The sequence below is a fragment of the Natator depressus genome, chromosome 13 (assembly GCF_965152275.1).
Source record: "Natator depressus isolate rNatDep1 chromosome 13, rNatDep2.hap1, whole genome shotgun sequence".
Taxonomy (NCBI): domain Eukaryota; kingdom Metazoa; phylum Chordata; order Testudines; family Cheloniidae; genus Natator; species Natator depressus.
This window is the reverse complement of record NC_134246.1, coordinates 29,997,074-30,012,908: the sequence shown is the minus strand read 5'-3', so window position 1 is coordinate 30,012,908 and position 15,835 is coordinate 29,997,074. Positions and strand designations below refer to the sequence as shown.

The 15,835-nt window shown below is 51.5% G+C and overlaps 1 protein-coding gene across 4 annotated transcripts in view; it reads left to right on the top strand.

Moving 5' to 3' along the window:
* Positions 1–15,835, top strand: part of CHD6 (chromodomain helicase DNA binding protein 6) — a 180,028-nt gene that overhangs the window by 69,212 nt on the left and 94,981 nt on the right. For all 4 annotated transcript variants that reach the window (XM_074970360.1, XM_074970359.1, XM_074970358.1 and 1 more), the window contains one exon: positions 13,557–14,047. In XM_074970360.1, the coding sequence (XP_074826461.1) occupies positions 13,572–14,047 (476 nt within the window). In that variant the 5' untranslated portion in view covers positions 13,557–13,571. The remainder of the gene's footprint in view (positions 1–13,556; positions 14,048–15,835) is intronic.

Below are 15,835 nucleotides of genomic sequence, written 5' to 3'. Positions count from 1 at the left end.
TTAGCCAATGCAGCATTGACTTGCTGTGCCATGCTGCAGGAGCTGCTGCTGACAGGTGGCCTCACACAGCATCACTAATATGGGCTTGTTCCTGGGGCTGGGGCTGATATGAAATTGTCAAACTAATTTAGTAATTGTCGCAACATGTCATGTGCAATGTGAATTCAGCTGTACTTGGCACAGTTCCCAGTCTGGGCCAGGAGCAAAAGACATGGCAAAGCCAGCACACTCAGCTGCAGGCCCCCACATTGCTTGTGAAACAAAGGAACTCAAGGCTCAGTATGGTGATACAGGTGCATGTCTTGGGACTCCATGAGTTGGGAGAAGCCAGAGTGTCACAGCCCGAGTTGGGCTGGTACCAGAAGAGTCTGATTATTTTGTGGTTTAAGGGTTTATGGTTTTGGTGTGCACCGACAGCAGCACATGCGGGTCCAGGGGTGTGTGGCAGCTTGTGTAACTCTGCCATGCACCAGGATAATTTAAAGATGAGCTGTATAGTGATTCCGCTGGCTGGGTTATCTGCAGGGATTGAACCCTTGACATCTGGATCTAAATGCATGCGTATCTGCCACCTGAGCAAAAGGAGGTTTATAAACCATTCCATGTAATCTGACCACTAGAGGGAGATGGGAGAGCTGCACTGTCTCAGCCTCCAAGGCACAAATGGCTATAAGCTCTGGAAGAATGAAGCCTCTAGTTTGGTCTGCTTGGTTACTAGATGCATCTGACACCTGCCTCTGTTGCTGTGCAGAGGACTGGCTTTACCATGGCACTCACAGCATGGGCATGGGAGGGGCACTGCCATCATGAGGGGTCCTAAGCTTGTTGTGTTTAGGGCCCGTGGTCCAAATTTATCCTGGCTGTAACCCCATTGGCTTCCATAAGGTGTCCCCCAGGGCCAACTCTGAGCCTGTGGTTTTGTCACTGATGTGGGAGGCTGAGGATGATATCTGATGGGGCTGTTTTTTCGAAGGACTGTCCTGTCTGAGGGAAGAGAGAGTAGTGGAATATCACTGTGAGCTGCTTTCGTAATGCTACGAGTAAGTGTTGTCCATGAGGAGCTTCCTGTCAGCTGTGCATCCTGTCTACTTTGCATCCAGCTCATCCTGCTGGCATAGCTCTGCACCCTGGGCCCTGCCCTGGGGCTGAGAACACTTGCCAGAGATCAAGTTCTATGGAGATGGGCTTTCACCTAGTTGCTGGCAGATCTTACTTTTCACAGTCTAGCTCTGGCTGAGGATATTGTCTTTTCCTGATACAGAGGGATTGCAGAGAGAACACACGAATGGGAAAGCCCTCCCTTCCCCCCTCCCCCCCGGGCTCCACTGGAGCTGGGATTCTTCCTCAATCCTTGCTACATAACACAGCTTTGTGCTGAGTGATTGACTCCGCTTCATAGTTTGTGAAATGCTTTGGGATGAAGGTGTGAAGTAAATGTAAGTTATTAATCAAATCCCCCACACAATCCAGGGAACTCACTGCCACAAGAGATGCCTGAAGCTGAGAGACTGGGGGATTCAAAAAAGGGAATCACTATTTGTATGGAGAATGGAAACCTCTCCAGTTACATCAGTGTTCCCATATCAAAACTACATTGAGGTGGAGATAAGGTTGAAAGCACATGTTGGCAGTTTAGGGTAAAAATGTTACATAGATTTTGTAATTATCCAAAACCAAATGTTGTAAACTCAGAAAATTCAGAGTCAAGGTTAAACTTTAAAAGCAATCCAAACATGTTAGGTTAAGGCAGGGGTGGGCAAACTTTTTGACCCGAGGGCCACATCTGGGTAAGGAAATTGTATGGCGGGCCATGAATACTCATGAAATTAGGGGTTGGGGTGTAGGAGAGGGTGAGGGCTCCGGCTGGGGGTGTGGGCTCTGGGGTGGGGCCAGAAATATGGAGTTCAGGGTGCTGGGAGGAGGCTCCGGGCTGGGGCAGGAGGTTGGCGTGTGGCTCTGGCGGGGTGTGCGGACTCTGGGTGGGGCTGGGGATGAAGGGTAGGGGGTGCAGGAGAGTGCTCTGGGCTGGGACTGAGGGGTTTGGAGGGTGGGAGGGGGATCAGGGCTGGGACAGGGGGTTGGGGCACGGGAGGGGGTCAGTGGTGTGGACTCCGGGCGGTGCTTACCTTAAGCAGCTCCCAGAAGCAGCGGCATGTCCCCCTGCCGGCTCCTACGTGGAGGCGTGGCCAGGCAGCTCTGCGCGCTGCCCCGTCTGCAGGTGCTGCCCTTGCAGCTCCCCTTGGCTGCAGTTCCCGGCCTGTGGGAGCTGCGGAGTAAGTGCTTGGGGCGGAGGCAGCATTCGGAGCTCCCTGGCTGCCCCTATATGTAGGAGCCGGAGGTGGGACATGCCGCTGCTTCTAGGAGCCACGTGGAGCAGGCCTGACCCCGCTCCCTGGCTGGAGCACCAGAGCTGGGAAAGCCCTGGACCCTACTCCCCAGCAGGAGCTTGAGGGCCAGATTAAAACGTCTGAAGGGCCGGATGCGGCCCCCGGGCAGTCGTTTGCCCACCCCTGGGTTAAGGAAATGCACAGTTAGGGCAACTCAGCCTCACCTCTGCCCTCTAGTGATGCCATGCAGTTATCTTCGATTGGTCCCTAGGAGTGTTTGTAATCCCAGATTAGAATAATTGGATCTTTAAAGACATAGTAGATTATTTTTATGCCTTTTTTCTCCTGGTGGTGCTACTGTGCAGGACAAGATTTTCTGCACCAGCCTCCACTAAAGGATAAATTTTCAGTTATGAAAAATAATTACAAAAATGACCATTAATCCTGAATTATTTCTTCATACATAACCAGTGCTCAGGATTTAAGTGAGTTTTAATTTGGTGGAAAGTTTGAAGAGTCTGTATTATTCCATTATTAAGATCATTCTGAGAGAGGGGGGGTAGAGAAGGGCTGACACGAGGGGCTAAATTTCTTAAAAGACCTATTTTCAAATCAATTTGAGCTAACAAACCAACTGATTCACTTGTAAATTCTCAGAGAATGAATTCTGTACCAAAGTGTAAGTGCTGGAATTTGGGAGGGCATGCACATCCTTCATGCATAATGAAGTGGTGGAAGCCCTGGTTCAACTGCAAAACTCAGCTCAGCCTTAACCATGACATCATGACCGGTGCCTCCATGATGATAAAATGAGACAGGATACCAACTCCATTGCTCAGGACACATGCTAGGAAGAAGCTTCCCCGTACCTGTCCACACAAGGTATCTTTCCCCTTCTCCTGCAGTAGCTGGCATTGACTGCTCTGAGAGACATGGTCTAGAAGGACCCACTGGGCTCATAATTCTTCTGTTCCTGTCTACCCTCCAGCTGAAATCCTCTGCCTGGCTTAGGGCTCCTAAAGCTCTCATCAGCACAGTGAAGAGAACAATGTAAGCTGGGAAAGCTTGGCTTGGTGATCCTCTCCTGGGGGTATTGCTGTGAGGGCAGGTGATGCAACTGGTGAGTTTGGACACGGGTGGGAGGCTCCAGCCTATCATGTGCTTGCGTTTCCTTGCCAGTGTGGTAAGTGCTCAAAGCAGCTGTGCCAGCAAAGCTGGGAATGTGACACCCGCCTATGCAAGATGTTCCCTGTCAGTCTCATTACATGGGTCACTCGCTTCATTGTTACTGTGGAAGGGAGGCAGGAGTTTCCTCTGTAGCTGAGATGGCAGCTAATGAATCTAAGCCATGCGCTGGGAGAGGTGCTGCAGGGTGGCCACTGGCTTGCGCGCGGCTGTGGAGGGCTCTATAGCTCATGGAGGTCGGCATGTGGAGTGACAGTGGTTAAATCGCAGATTAATTCGCAGTAATTTTTAAACCCATTTACACCAGGACAGAGGGCGCCATGGACGCTCTGGTTCTGGGTTAACCAGGCTAATTTCCAATGAGCTTAGGTCTGTTGGGGACTGCTTTGAATGGAAATCAGAGCTTCCATGAAGGTGTATACTGGTTGAAATAAGTAGGTTGGAAATCAGACTTTTAGCTAACCTAGTGTGATTCTGCATGCAAAGGCCCCGGTTCCTGGGAGCTGCTTTATCACCATAAAGGCCTTTTCTATCGGAGCAAATCCAGCAGAAGCTTTGGCCTTCAGGAATGTCCTGGAGCAGTGGGGAGGTAGCTCTCTGGCTTCTCAGGGTTACTATCTCGAGGAATGCTGCTCTCCGTGGCCATCCCTCTGTGAACAGTGGGGTGATGTCTCTGGCCAGCCCAGCCCCTGGTCTCCAGTGCCTTTTCCTGTGGCTGGGCCAGGGCTGGAAATAGCTGTCTGGAAATGTTCTTGCAGATGCTTCTGGTGGGCACTAGTGCTGTCACAAAGCCCATCCTGGCTTGTCAGGCCCTGCCATTTACCCAGCTGGTAAATGTTCTAAACTCAGTCTGATCCTGTTTTGCACCACAAAACCAATGATATACCTGAGCTACATTGATATTTCCATCCTCTGGATAGATGACCTAAACTCTCTCATAGATTTCCACCACAACTTCAACAACCACTACCCATCCATCAGACTCTCTAGAACACTCTCACACCAGTATCAACTTCCTGAACACATGGATTAGCTTCAACAATAGAAGCCTCCAAACAGCTATATACAAGAAAGCCAGTGATCACCACATCTACCTCCACAGATCCAGCAACCACCCCATACACACCAAAAAATCAGTTATCTACAGCCAGGCACTCAAATACCACAGAATTTCTCTGGTGAGAAAGTTAGGGAGACACAACTAAACACACTTAAAATCACCTTCGCTAAACACGGACATTCCACCAGAGAAGTACATCACATTATGGAACGGGCCACCCAAATACCCTAGGAGAACCTGCTTCAATACAGGAGACACCACGCCCCCACCCCCCCACACACAGACTGCACACCCCTAGCTATCATCTGTCAACCCACGCTGGATCCCATATGGGGGATCATCAAATAATAATAACCCTTATTGGATGAACGCCACATCGGAAAGAAATCTTTCCCCAAACCCCTCTTCTGGCCTTCAAACTAACCTCCCACTCAAAGCAGCACTAGACCTACCATAGCAATAGATGCAAAACCTGGAGCCATATCTCCTCTATTACGATAACCAGTACTCCCTACAACACACCTTTCCAGATGCATGGGTCCTACAGATGCTTTATTACAACACGTGTTGTGCCTCATTCAGCGCATCACATGCCCCAATAACGAATATGTGTGTGAAACCAGACAACCACAATGCTTTCGAATGAACTCACTCAGAAAAACAATCAGACAAAACCACTGTATCTCCTGTGAGTGAACACTTTTCTCAGAGCGCGTTCGCTCCATATCTGATCTTTCAGTCCGTGTCCTTAAAGGAAACCTGCACAACACCTTCAAAAGATGTGCCTGGGAGCTTAAATCCATAACGTATAGGGTTGACCTGCTGGCCGCTTTGCTTCCCGGACTCTGCTAGACACCAAAAGCCAAAGGGTTTAGCAGGAACACGGGTTTTATGGCTCGTAGGATTTGTAACGTCTCACACTGTCAGCTACCCTTAATTGCCCTCTTGAAACCCTTTGTATGTAACAATCTAGCCTCCAATTGCCCACTTCTTTTTAAGGGACTTCCCCCCACGTGCATTACCTCTTCTGCTTAATCCCAACTTGCATTTAGCTCAGACCCTGCTTCCTTCCCCAGATCTGAGGAAGAGCTCTGTATAGCTCGAAAGCTTGCACCTTCCACCACAAGAAGTTGGTCCAATAAAAGATATGACCTCACCTACCTTGTGTCTCTGCTGTTTTACTAGCAGTTGTGTGAGTTAGCCCATCACAGTGGGGAAGGGACCGATTGGCTGATTTAGACTGGTGTCTCCAGTGCCTTTTCATGCTGGGCCAGGGATTTAAATGGCTCTCTGGCAACATTCTTGCAGATGACTAGAGAGCCAGTGCTCTGCAAAGATCAGCTTGTGTAATGTGCTCCCTTCAGTTAATAGGGCCAGGCAGCTGCATGCAAACTTGTGCAGTGTTTCAAGACCTGGACTGGCTGGGTGAGGTCTGGATCTGAAGACACAGTCAAAGACCCCTGCCACTTCCACAGATGGAAAAAGGCACTTCTGGTAGAGCTCCCACCTACAAGCCCAGCAGCAGTTGGGGCTCCAGGAACAGCCTCACCTTATGAACCTCTTGGCTAGGTGCTGGATCAGGTCCATCACTAGTAAGGCAGGAGCTCTTCCCCATGTAAGCACAGGATCCTTCCGCTGCCTCCTTGGCATCGCTTCGGACTAGTCGAGTCACAGCCCAGCTCTGTGCCTGGTTGGGCTGATGGAGAGGAAACAAAGGCCTTGTCCGCACTTCAAAGTTTTGGCTCACTCACAAAGGTGTTTTGGTGCATAACTCCCATGGAAGTGAAAGGGAGCTAGACACCTCAGTACCTTTGTGGATCTGGGCTTTGCTGTTCTACCTGTGCCAGCAAAGTGGCAGTTGCTAGTGTAGATGCCGTTATGCTAGTATGAGTGTGCTTAGACGGGTTCAGCTTATTCCAGTTGGTGGAGCAACATGAGCTGTCCTGCTATTCAGGCCATGTCCACACTAGCGAGCTTACAGCTGTGCTGCTGTACGATCTCTCGTGTAGCCGCTCTGTGCTGAAGGGAGGGAGCTCTCCAGTTGACATAATTAAACCACCCCAATGAGGGTAGCTTTCCCACTGACATAGTGCTGTGGACACTACCACTTATGCTGATGAAGCTTATGTCACTCAGGGGTGTGTGTCCTCGAGCAACAAACGTTTTGCCATCATAAGTGGGAGTGTAGAAATGGCGAAAGTGCCTTGTGCCAACATAAGTGCATCTGCTCTAGGGTGTTACAGGTATGGCTGTGGCAGTAAGGAATCACAACCCTCACCACCAGGTGTGCTGGTGACATGTTTTAAGTGTAAAGCAGATCTCAGAGCTGCACAGTGTACATGGCTGATGGCTCCACAGCCAAACCCTCTAGGGCCAGGGAGTAGGAGCAGCGTCAGAGGACAGCGTAGCTGCACTGCACAGGGAGAGGCCTGGGCACACAAGGGGCTACCCAGTGCTACTCAGAGAGTGCTGCCCAGCTGAGTGCGACAGCTTAACTGGTGGGCAGCAGCACATATACCTGCCCTGGCTGTAAAGAGTTAATAAGAGGGGTTTGTTTGACACCAAGAGAAGTGGCCTAACAGTGGGGGAACAATGAACAGATGGGCATTTGGGGCAAACCTCCAGCCTTTCCTACAGAGGGAAGGAGCACTGGGGCAAGGGCTTGGAGAAACATGAATATGAGCATGTTGGCTTATGGAGAAGAGGGGGAGCGAAGGGTATGAGGGTGAAGCAGGAATGTCAGCCAATGAAGAGCTAGGTCATGAGGTATTACAGGGGCCCACATCAGGCTGTACTGGGCTCTACGGGTGGCTGGGGGATGTGCTGGCTGGGTTAGGGTGTGCAAAGAGGCATTGCCTGAGTTGGGGTTGGATGGGAGTTGGGACCTGCAAGGTCAGACACTGGGATCCAGTGGCCTGGTGCTGGATGGGCCCTTTCCCAAGCACATATCATAGGGCACCCCTTGTGGCCTGAGGTGGCTTTACAGGCTGCCTGCCTCAGTTTCCCCTTTCAAAGGGCTCCTTAAATAAATTCTACACCCAGGCTTTCTGTCCAGTACCACCCCTTCTTGGGGTCTAGTTTTATTAACAAATGTTCAAAATACAGTCAACTCCAGTCCATCCATTTCCCCTCTTATCAGGTCACTGCCAGGCCTTCCCTGCCTGAGTCTCACTCTCCAAACCCAGGTTCCTGTAATGAAGTCACTCCTAGCAACCTCTGTACTCCATTTTGCTTCCCCGAGCTTCCTCCTCTGTAGCTTCCTGCTGCTCTTTGTAGGGGACCCACTGATCTCTCTCAGCTGTGCCCCTCAGTAACCAGGGTTGGTTGGCCCCAGGCTTCCTGCCCTTAAGGGGCAACCAGTTACAGTTACCCAGCCCCCCCCCCCCCCAATTCTGCCAGCCTGCTGCTTGGCCTGACAGTGACTCACTGAGACGCTGCGCTGAGTTAGAGTCTGTTTGTGTAGGGTGGTGGGTGGCTGCTCTCAAACACCTGGCACTAGAACAGACTATGGCCTCCTTTAGTGTCACCAGGAAACTGCAGAGCAGCATGGCCTGCAAGGGATCCTACCTTTATGTGCTCTCCCCTTCAGAACTGCAGCTGGTAATGCCTGCTCAGACACTTCCCGGGGGCACTGGCTGCAGGGGGAAGGTCTAAGAGGAGAAAGAAGGGGCTTTTCTAGCACTTTACTTTCCCCTCTTGCTTTCTTATAACCCCTTGGGAAGCTTCTTGAAGTTTTCTTACACCACTGGTTTGTTGATGTACTGTCTGTCATGAGCTCTGGGCTGTGCTCCCTGGTTTGTTATTGTAGGGTTCCTTGTGGGTGCTGGGCTATGTGCACAGGTTTGTTATTGTAGGATCTCTCATGGGCACTGGGTTATGCACTCTGGTTTGTTATTGTAGGGTCCCTTGCAGATGCTGGGCTGGTTTGTTGCTGTAGGGTTCTTCTTGAGCGCTGGGCTGCATGTGCTAGTTTATTGTTATAGGCTCTCTCATGGGCACTGGGCTGTGCACTCTTGTTTGTTATTGTAGGGTCCCTCGTGGTCATGGGGCTGTGTGTGCTCTCTTGTGTTTGCAAGTGGTCACTGAAGCATCCTTTCAAACTGATCTAAGGAACGCCATGGACTCTGCAAACGCGCAAAGCAAAGTGCATGATATAGATCCTTTGTGAGGCCTTGAAATGTGACTCTTCTGTGTGTATGGAGGACCTTGTTGGGCAGCGGATGTGCTGATTGGCTGCGCTTGGTTAACGTCCAGTGTGGGGACCCCACTCTGGAATTCACAGGCCTCCAGAGCACAAGCAGATCCCTGCCCAGTGGCTTGTGTTGTGGTACTTTGGACCAGTAGCCACAGGTCACTGAACCATTCTGTGAGGCATGGGGGCGACAGAGCTGAGGACTGAGCCACTTGTCCAATGTGTGGCCATTGTTGGAAGTACCAGTTTAAATGTGGAAGTAGGAGCCAACTCTGAGTGCCCTCTTCTGACCAATTTGGCTCACATCCATAGCATGCCTAGATGTGTGCAGAACTGCAATAACTATGGCAAGGCTGGAGCGTTGTCCTTAGAGGAGTTGCACATTCCTGCACGGCCCTGCAGGGTTTCTGTCTGGGGATGATTTTATGGTCAGAGAGCATCTGCTTTGGGCTTTCAGTGTTGGGACTCAGGCTGCCACCAAGAGACACACGTTCTGCTCAGCCACAGGCTTCCCAGCATGTGGCTCTTGCAGAGTATCTGAGGAGTGGTGCCACGCAGAAGCTCTGTATGGTGCTGCTTACATGAAAGGAGCCATAGGGAAGTGCATGATGATGTTGAAAATCTCTTCATGTTAAGGCAGATATTGGGGGAGGTGGAGGGAAAAGCAGCAAAGGTGCCTTTAGGGAGGAGTCACCATCTTCCACATAGCACCATCTTCCACACCCACCATGGCTCAGCCTCTGACCCGTTGGCTGAGAGACTGACCCATTCCAGGTGGCCGGGGGATGACGGTGCTGATCTTCCATCTCCAGGTCCTGATGTGGTGTCCCATCCGCTCCCACACATACTGAGACGGGGCTGGCATGTCCCATTATGGGAACAGCACCTGAGGTGCTGCCTACAGGCCCCCTGGGTAGGGAGATCCCTGCAGCTGCGGATGTCAGCCTGTAGTAGTGTATGGCATGCCCTGAGTCCCAAAGCCATGGGATGCATTTGGAAAGGACAAGCCATTACCCTGCTGCTATAGGATGCTGGAGTTCTGCTTTCCATCTGGTAATTGCGCTCAGCTGCTCCTTAGCAAGGAAGTGAAGGGAGATTTGGCCTCTTGGGAGGGCTGTCGGCTTTGTAGCTACTTCAGTAAATCATTCTAGTTGATCCTTGACTCAAGCATCTTGGAAGATCCAAGATGTTCTCAGGAAGGTGGAGCGGGGGCAGATTTTAGTACCTGGCAGCTGGGGTCAGAGTCAACTTCTTCAGAGCTGCTCTTCTCCCTTGGTGAATAAAGCTCCCCATGGTCAGTAACTTGGTGCTGCAGTGCCCGGGTTTCATGTGGAGGCCGAGTTGCAGTAAGATCTGTCGCTGAAGCCAGTGTGGGTAGGACCGGGACAGCACCCTGGTTGAGTATGTTACGTTTAACCTAGACATAAGTGAGCATTAGTTGGTTGGTTGCATTCTGGTTTGTCTTCATCCATATCCTAAATCTCCTGCATTGATCAGCACGGTAGCCATGGAACAGTCTGCGATGCTGTGCGCTGGGTGCGCTGCACAGCTGTGTGGAGGTCCAGGACTAGAACAGCAGGGTGTGCTGCAGTGATTGCAGGGGTGCCAAAACAAGCAGCATGCTGTAGCCACTCCTGAATATCCCTGGATATACAGAGAATCCGTCTGTCAGGGTCTTTCAGGAATGTTAGGAATCGTTCCTCTTTCTGATAACATTTCACTCCCTACTTGTGTGAAAATACAGATTAGAAATCAGAAATTCCCAGAGCAACCTGCACTTGGACCAGAGCAAATAGGAACTCAGCCTTTCAGTACATAGGAGCATAAACAGTTACACGCTTGTCCCATGGTTATAGATTTTCCAAAGAATTCTACCCGCTTGATGATTCCTAAATTCCAAGCTTTGTTCGCAGGCAGGTCAGGTTTCCTTCAACCCTTGCAAATCAAGGAAGTGCCAAGTGAAAGGAAAAGTCTCCAGTGTCCCCTGGCACCTGGACATCCCATTGCACAGTGGCAGGGACACACCGCACTCCCAGGGAGAGCACTTCTACTCACCCAGTGTGCATCTGCAAGGCAAACCCTGAATTCCAACCTCAGCAGCAGGCATTACAGAGATGCTGGCCGTGGCTCTAGAGTTGAGTTTTCCCCCTAAAGCAAGGATTCAACTTCTTTGCCACCTTTTCAGCGGAAATTAGTGGCACTTAGTCACTTTTGCATCATTAATACCAAGTCTTCTAGCTGGTGCTATACGGGGAAAGGCTGTGTAACCCATCATCTATGTCCTGAGGTACTGGATCCTGCAGCAAGTGCTGACATCAGAGGGGGTCTCAGAGAGAGATTATGGAGGGGCTGGTCCCTGCTCCAGAGCTAAATTGGGATTTGCTGATTTGGTATGTATGAAAAATACACTGTATCCTCCCCCAAACTACAGCCCTGTGGTTTAGGAACAGAAGGAAGCTTCTGAGAATTTCCAATTCATTAATAGATTTGAATTCAGGTTTTGTTATTAAGAATTATCTCAATAATGGACTAATGCAGGCTCTTCAGCCCTCCATAGAGTTGGCACTCACTGAAAGCTTGTGCGCAGTCTGCACCTGCAGACCTTTTTGGATTATTGATCACTTTTATTCCCCTTCCCATAGCTTGGGCACTTGGAAAGTCCTATATGTCTGTGGGTGTTCAGCAACCATGGTATCTGGGTGTTGCAGGCTGTTCTGGGTATTACAGGGCAGTGGGTGAGCCTCCAGATCCACCCCTGAGCCCTGCTCTCAGCCAGGCTACTCACTGGGCCAGCACTTCACTCCACAGCTGGAGTCAACACCCCCACTGTGGGCCCAGAAGCAATGAGCCCATGGTCCCTGGATGCTGAGGGGTGGGAGTTTCCTGTGGCCTCTCTTCCCCAGTTGCTGATCATTCATTCCTGTGACCTCCCAAGTCTCTGATCCTGGGAAGCTGCAGTTGCCCATGGTGCTTGCTCTGCCTGTCTCGACATGTGCCAGTGAGAGAGGGGCTGCAGGAGGCAACCTCTTCACAGGTGTGGCAGGGTCGGGCAGGAGATCTGTCTAGGAAAGGAAGCATGCTCCTTCTCATTACTTCTTGCACCACCCTTCCCCTTTGGTCTCTCTTCTGGAGAGTGTCAGCAGGCAGTGGGGGCTGTCCAGTCCCTAGCAGTGCAGGGAGAGCCAGTGATCTGTACATGCTGTGCTAGCCCTGAGATTTTTCATCTTTTCATTCCCTTTCACACTGGGATGGCCAGGCTGAAAGCATCCAGATCGAAAGGCAACACTGCTCCCTGCTTTCTCACAGGCTCGCGAGACTGGGATGCTGAAAAGGAAACTGGGCCACCTCTTTCCCCGTGCTCATTATAATTTCACCCTGTTCATTATTTGCAAAGAAAGAGTCATGTTTCTGGCTGGCTTGTGAGCGTCCCTCGGTCACTGTCTATCTCTGGCAGCTTTACTGAGGAACATTTCCTGTGATACATCCTGTCCTGGTTTGAAACACCCCATGGAGCTCAGGGTCCCCCATGAGTGCTCGGCACAGCCCCAATCCCAGCAAGAGTCCTACCAAACAGTTCTCTCTTCAGGGGAAAGTAAACCCTATTACGCCAGGGTGCCTTAGTCTAGCCCTGGAGCTCTCTGGTCACTTTATTGCTCCCCTTATTGTGGCCTGTTTTGCCAGCTTTGGAGGTTGTTGGGCTGGTTTTACCCTGTCTGCCTGTGTCTGGGAGCGGTGGGAGGAGGGGATTGAATTCTTTCAGTGGTTAGTGCTGAAGAAATTGCAAAAATAAACAAACACTAGAAGCAGGGCTAAGCAGAGAATATGCCAGACTGCTTAAAGTTTGCACAGCCCCTGGTGTCAGGAGTGGCCTGGGTGTGTCTGATTCTTTAGAAGGAAGCACCAGTGACCCTGTGATCACATTGTCCAGCACTGTATCTGGCTGGGCAGCTGCCTCCTGTCTGAATGCTGAATGAAAAACACTGCACACTCCTCAGGGGTAACCATTTGGGCTTTTCCTATGCCCCCTCTAGGCCAGTGAGGCAGCTGTAAAGAGATTGCAGGGCAGGCTTAAATCCAGGGAACATCCCTGGCTTGGGAACACCTGCCTGGCCATGGAGGCAGCTCGACGTCACCTCTACAGCAGGTCTGAGTGCACTGGGTGTGTGGAGTCTAGGCAGGAGGTGAGGTGTAGCTAGGGCAACTCTGAAATCTGCAAAGCCCTATGAGGCCGTTGAGGCAGGGATTCTAGGCCTCCACAAGTCCCTGAACAGGGGAGGTGCAAACTTCCCCTTCTCTGCCACAGCGCCATCAGGAAGTGGGTTCTGCACCCAGGGGGCACTGGATTGGGACCCAGAAGGCCTGCATTCAGCTCCCAGCTCTGCTACTGACCTTGCTGGGCTCAGCTTCCCCGCTGTCAAAGGGAGGATTGAGACTTACACCTTTGTACAGTGCTCTCCGATGAATTATTGCAAAACTGTGCACAAGTGGTGATTGTTACTGTTGATTGATAGTTTTATGCCAAGCATCCATCTGCTTAGCAGCGTGCACCACACTGAACGCTGTCCTGCTGGAACAGTCTGGCACCCAGTGTAGTCCTTGTGCATGACGCTGCACCAGGGAACCTCAGCAGAACAGTCAGGCTGTGTTGTAAGCATCCTGGCCTGTGCGTAACACTGCCCCTAGACTTGTAAAGATCCATAATGTCTGTAGAGTGGCAGGGCCCCAGCAGCCCCCACCTGCCATGTCTGCAGGGGCCATTTGCTAACGCTCCTGCTTTCTGCTCTCTTTGCAGCTGTCTCATTCCCTGATGTCTGGCGCCTCACTCCCTTGCGAGTACAAGCCTCAGGCCCCCTTTGCCAGCAGCGCCGATCGGGAGGACCTGTGTCCCCACGTGAACATTGCAGACTTGGCCAGTCACTACCAGTGCCCAGAGGAGGAGCCTGGCGAGGCTGTACAGAAGAGGACACCATCCCAGAATGGCATGCAGGACAGCGGGGGTGGGGGCACCGGGGTGAAGAAGAAACGGAAGAAAAAGGCCCCGGGGGAGTTGGAAGTGGGGGAGAAAGGAGCTTTGGAGAGAGAGATGAAACCAAAGAGGAAGAGAGAGCCCAAAGAGCCAAAGGAGCCCAAGAAACCCAGGGAGCCCAAGAAACCCAGGGAGCCCAAGCAGAAGGAGGCAGCCAAGAAACCCAGGAAACCCCGGGAGGCCAAAGCCCCCAAGGAGCCTAAAGAAAAAAAGAGCAGCACTGAGCCGGCCCCCAAGGCAAAGCCCAAGAAGGCCAGGTGGGTCTTGTGTGTGCAGTGCTGCGGGGTCCTGCCTGGACCACACTGCAACCAGGCCAGGGCAGAGTGGTAGCTGCTAGGAACAGACCAGGGCCACCTTTCCCTTTAGTCCAGAAGGGTGTTGTGTGGTGGGACTGGGGGGCTCCCTGTATTGGAGGCAGGATGGCCACTAGCATATTGGAGTGAGCTGTGTGGGCAGCACCCTTTGGGCACTCGTGTCTGCAGGGCTTTTGCTGAGATTGACGTACAAAGTGTGTGTACACCCCGGCGATATCTAGCGGTTGGGCAACACGACGCGCCAGCCCTGTTAGCACCATGCTGTGCAGAATCCTGTGTCCTCCCCTCCCTGGCCCCTGGGCTGGGTGTATTGTCACCTCTTAGGGGCATCAGGTGGGAGTCATTCCGGTATGGGGCAGGTCTGTAACGAGGCACTTGCTGAAGTGATGGTGACACAAGACAGGCCTTTCAGTCTGTTTGACAAGGGCTCCGCGGTTCCCATTCCAAGGAAATTGTAGCAGTAGTAGTGGGTATAGGAGAGTAAATCTGTCCAGAGCATTTCGGTAAATGGGGAAAGCAGACCACATGCACTCCAGCCAGACTCTGGGTTTGATTAGTACCTGGAGCCCTTTGCATGAGTGTGGGAATAGCGAGGATGTTAATAAGAGCACTAGGGTGAGGCTCTTCCTCTGGCAGGCCTATCACACGAGGATCTCAAAGCACTTTGTAAACCCTTTCAGCCCTATTGAGGAAGGTAAGTTTTATCCCAGCTTTACGATGAGAACACTGACCCAGAAAGGAGTGAGTGTTAGAAGCAGAACCCATGAGTCCCGTCTCTGACTTCCCTGCTGTAGCCACTAGATCCCATCTCCCTAGAACTAAATTGTAGGTTGCACTAAGCTCCCAATGGAAAGCATGATCCCCTCTCCCCCTGTTTGCAGTGTAAGAGTCAGCTGAAGGTACTGTAGCTCTAAGAGGGCCTGTGAATTCTCTTGTGTTGCATAATGTAACACTGCTGCCTTTGCTTGTCTCTTCTCCCTTTAATTAACGACGTGATGGGCCAGTAGAGGGGCTCCCATTCCTGGGGAAAGCCCATTAATTGGTAATATGCACAGCTGCATTTGATTTACTATCTGTCCAGCTGGCTAAAATAAATGTTTTTAGAGGGTTCTGTAACAAACAAACTTATTGATTGGCTTCTGGGTGCTGTGGCATGCTATGCATAATCCATGTGCTGAGTGCATTTCCATGATGTAAGGTTAGTACCTGTGGGAGTGCAGTGCTGGCAAGAGACAAACATCTCTGGGTGCTCCCAAACTTTGCCTATGTGAAGGCTGCGTTTGCAACTCAACAGGAGCTGGAGTCACCAACTTTGTGTGAAATGGGGGAGCCAGCAGCTGTCCTGGTCTGTGCAGTAGAGCCCTCTGCCCTCATTGTGTGTTGTTCGTCAAGCTCAGTAAATCACTAGCACCTAGGAAAAGCTGCTCTGGCTGCATGGGTCTTCAAGCCAGGGGTGCTCTGGACAAACCAAGAGGCACAAGCAGTGCCTCCTAGCGCAGGGCCAAGCAAGGCTTGAGGAGGAGTTGAGTGGACAGTGAAGATGAAAGCAGGAGGAGGGAGTGCCAGTGAAGGCTGGGGGAGGGCAGACAGAGATGGCATTGCAGTGTAGGCAAGGGTACTGGGCAGAGGCCAGAGCTGGCTATGGAAGTGGGGAGGGGCTCGAAGGTGGGAAGTGACCTGGGCAGAACAGCCAGGAAGGAAGGGGAGCTTAACACCGGTGTTTTGGCTGGG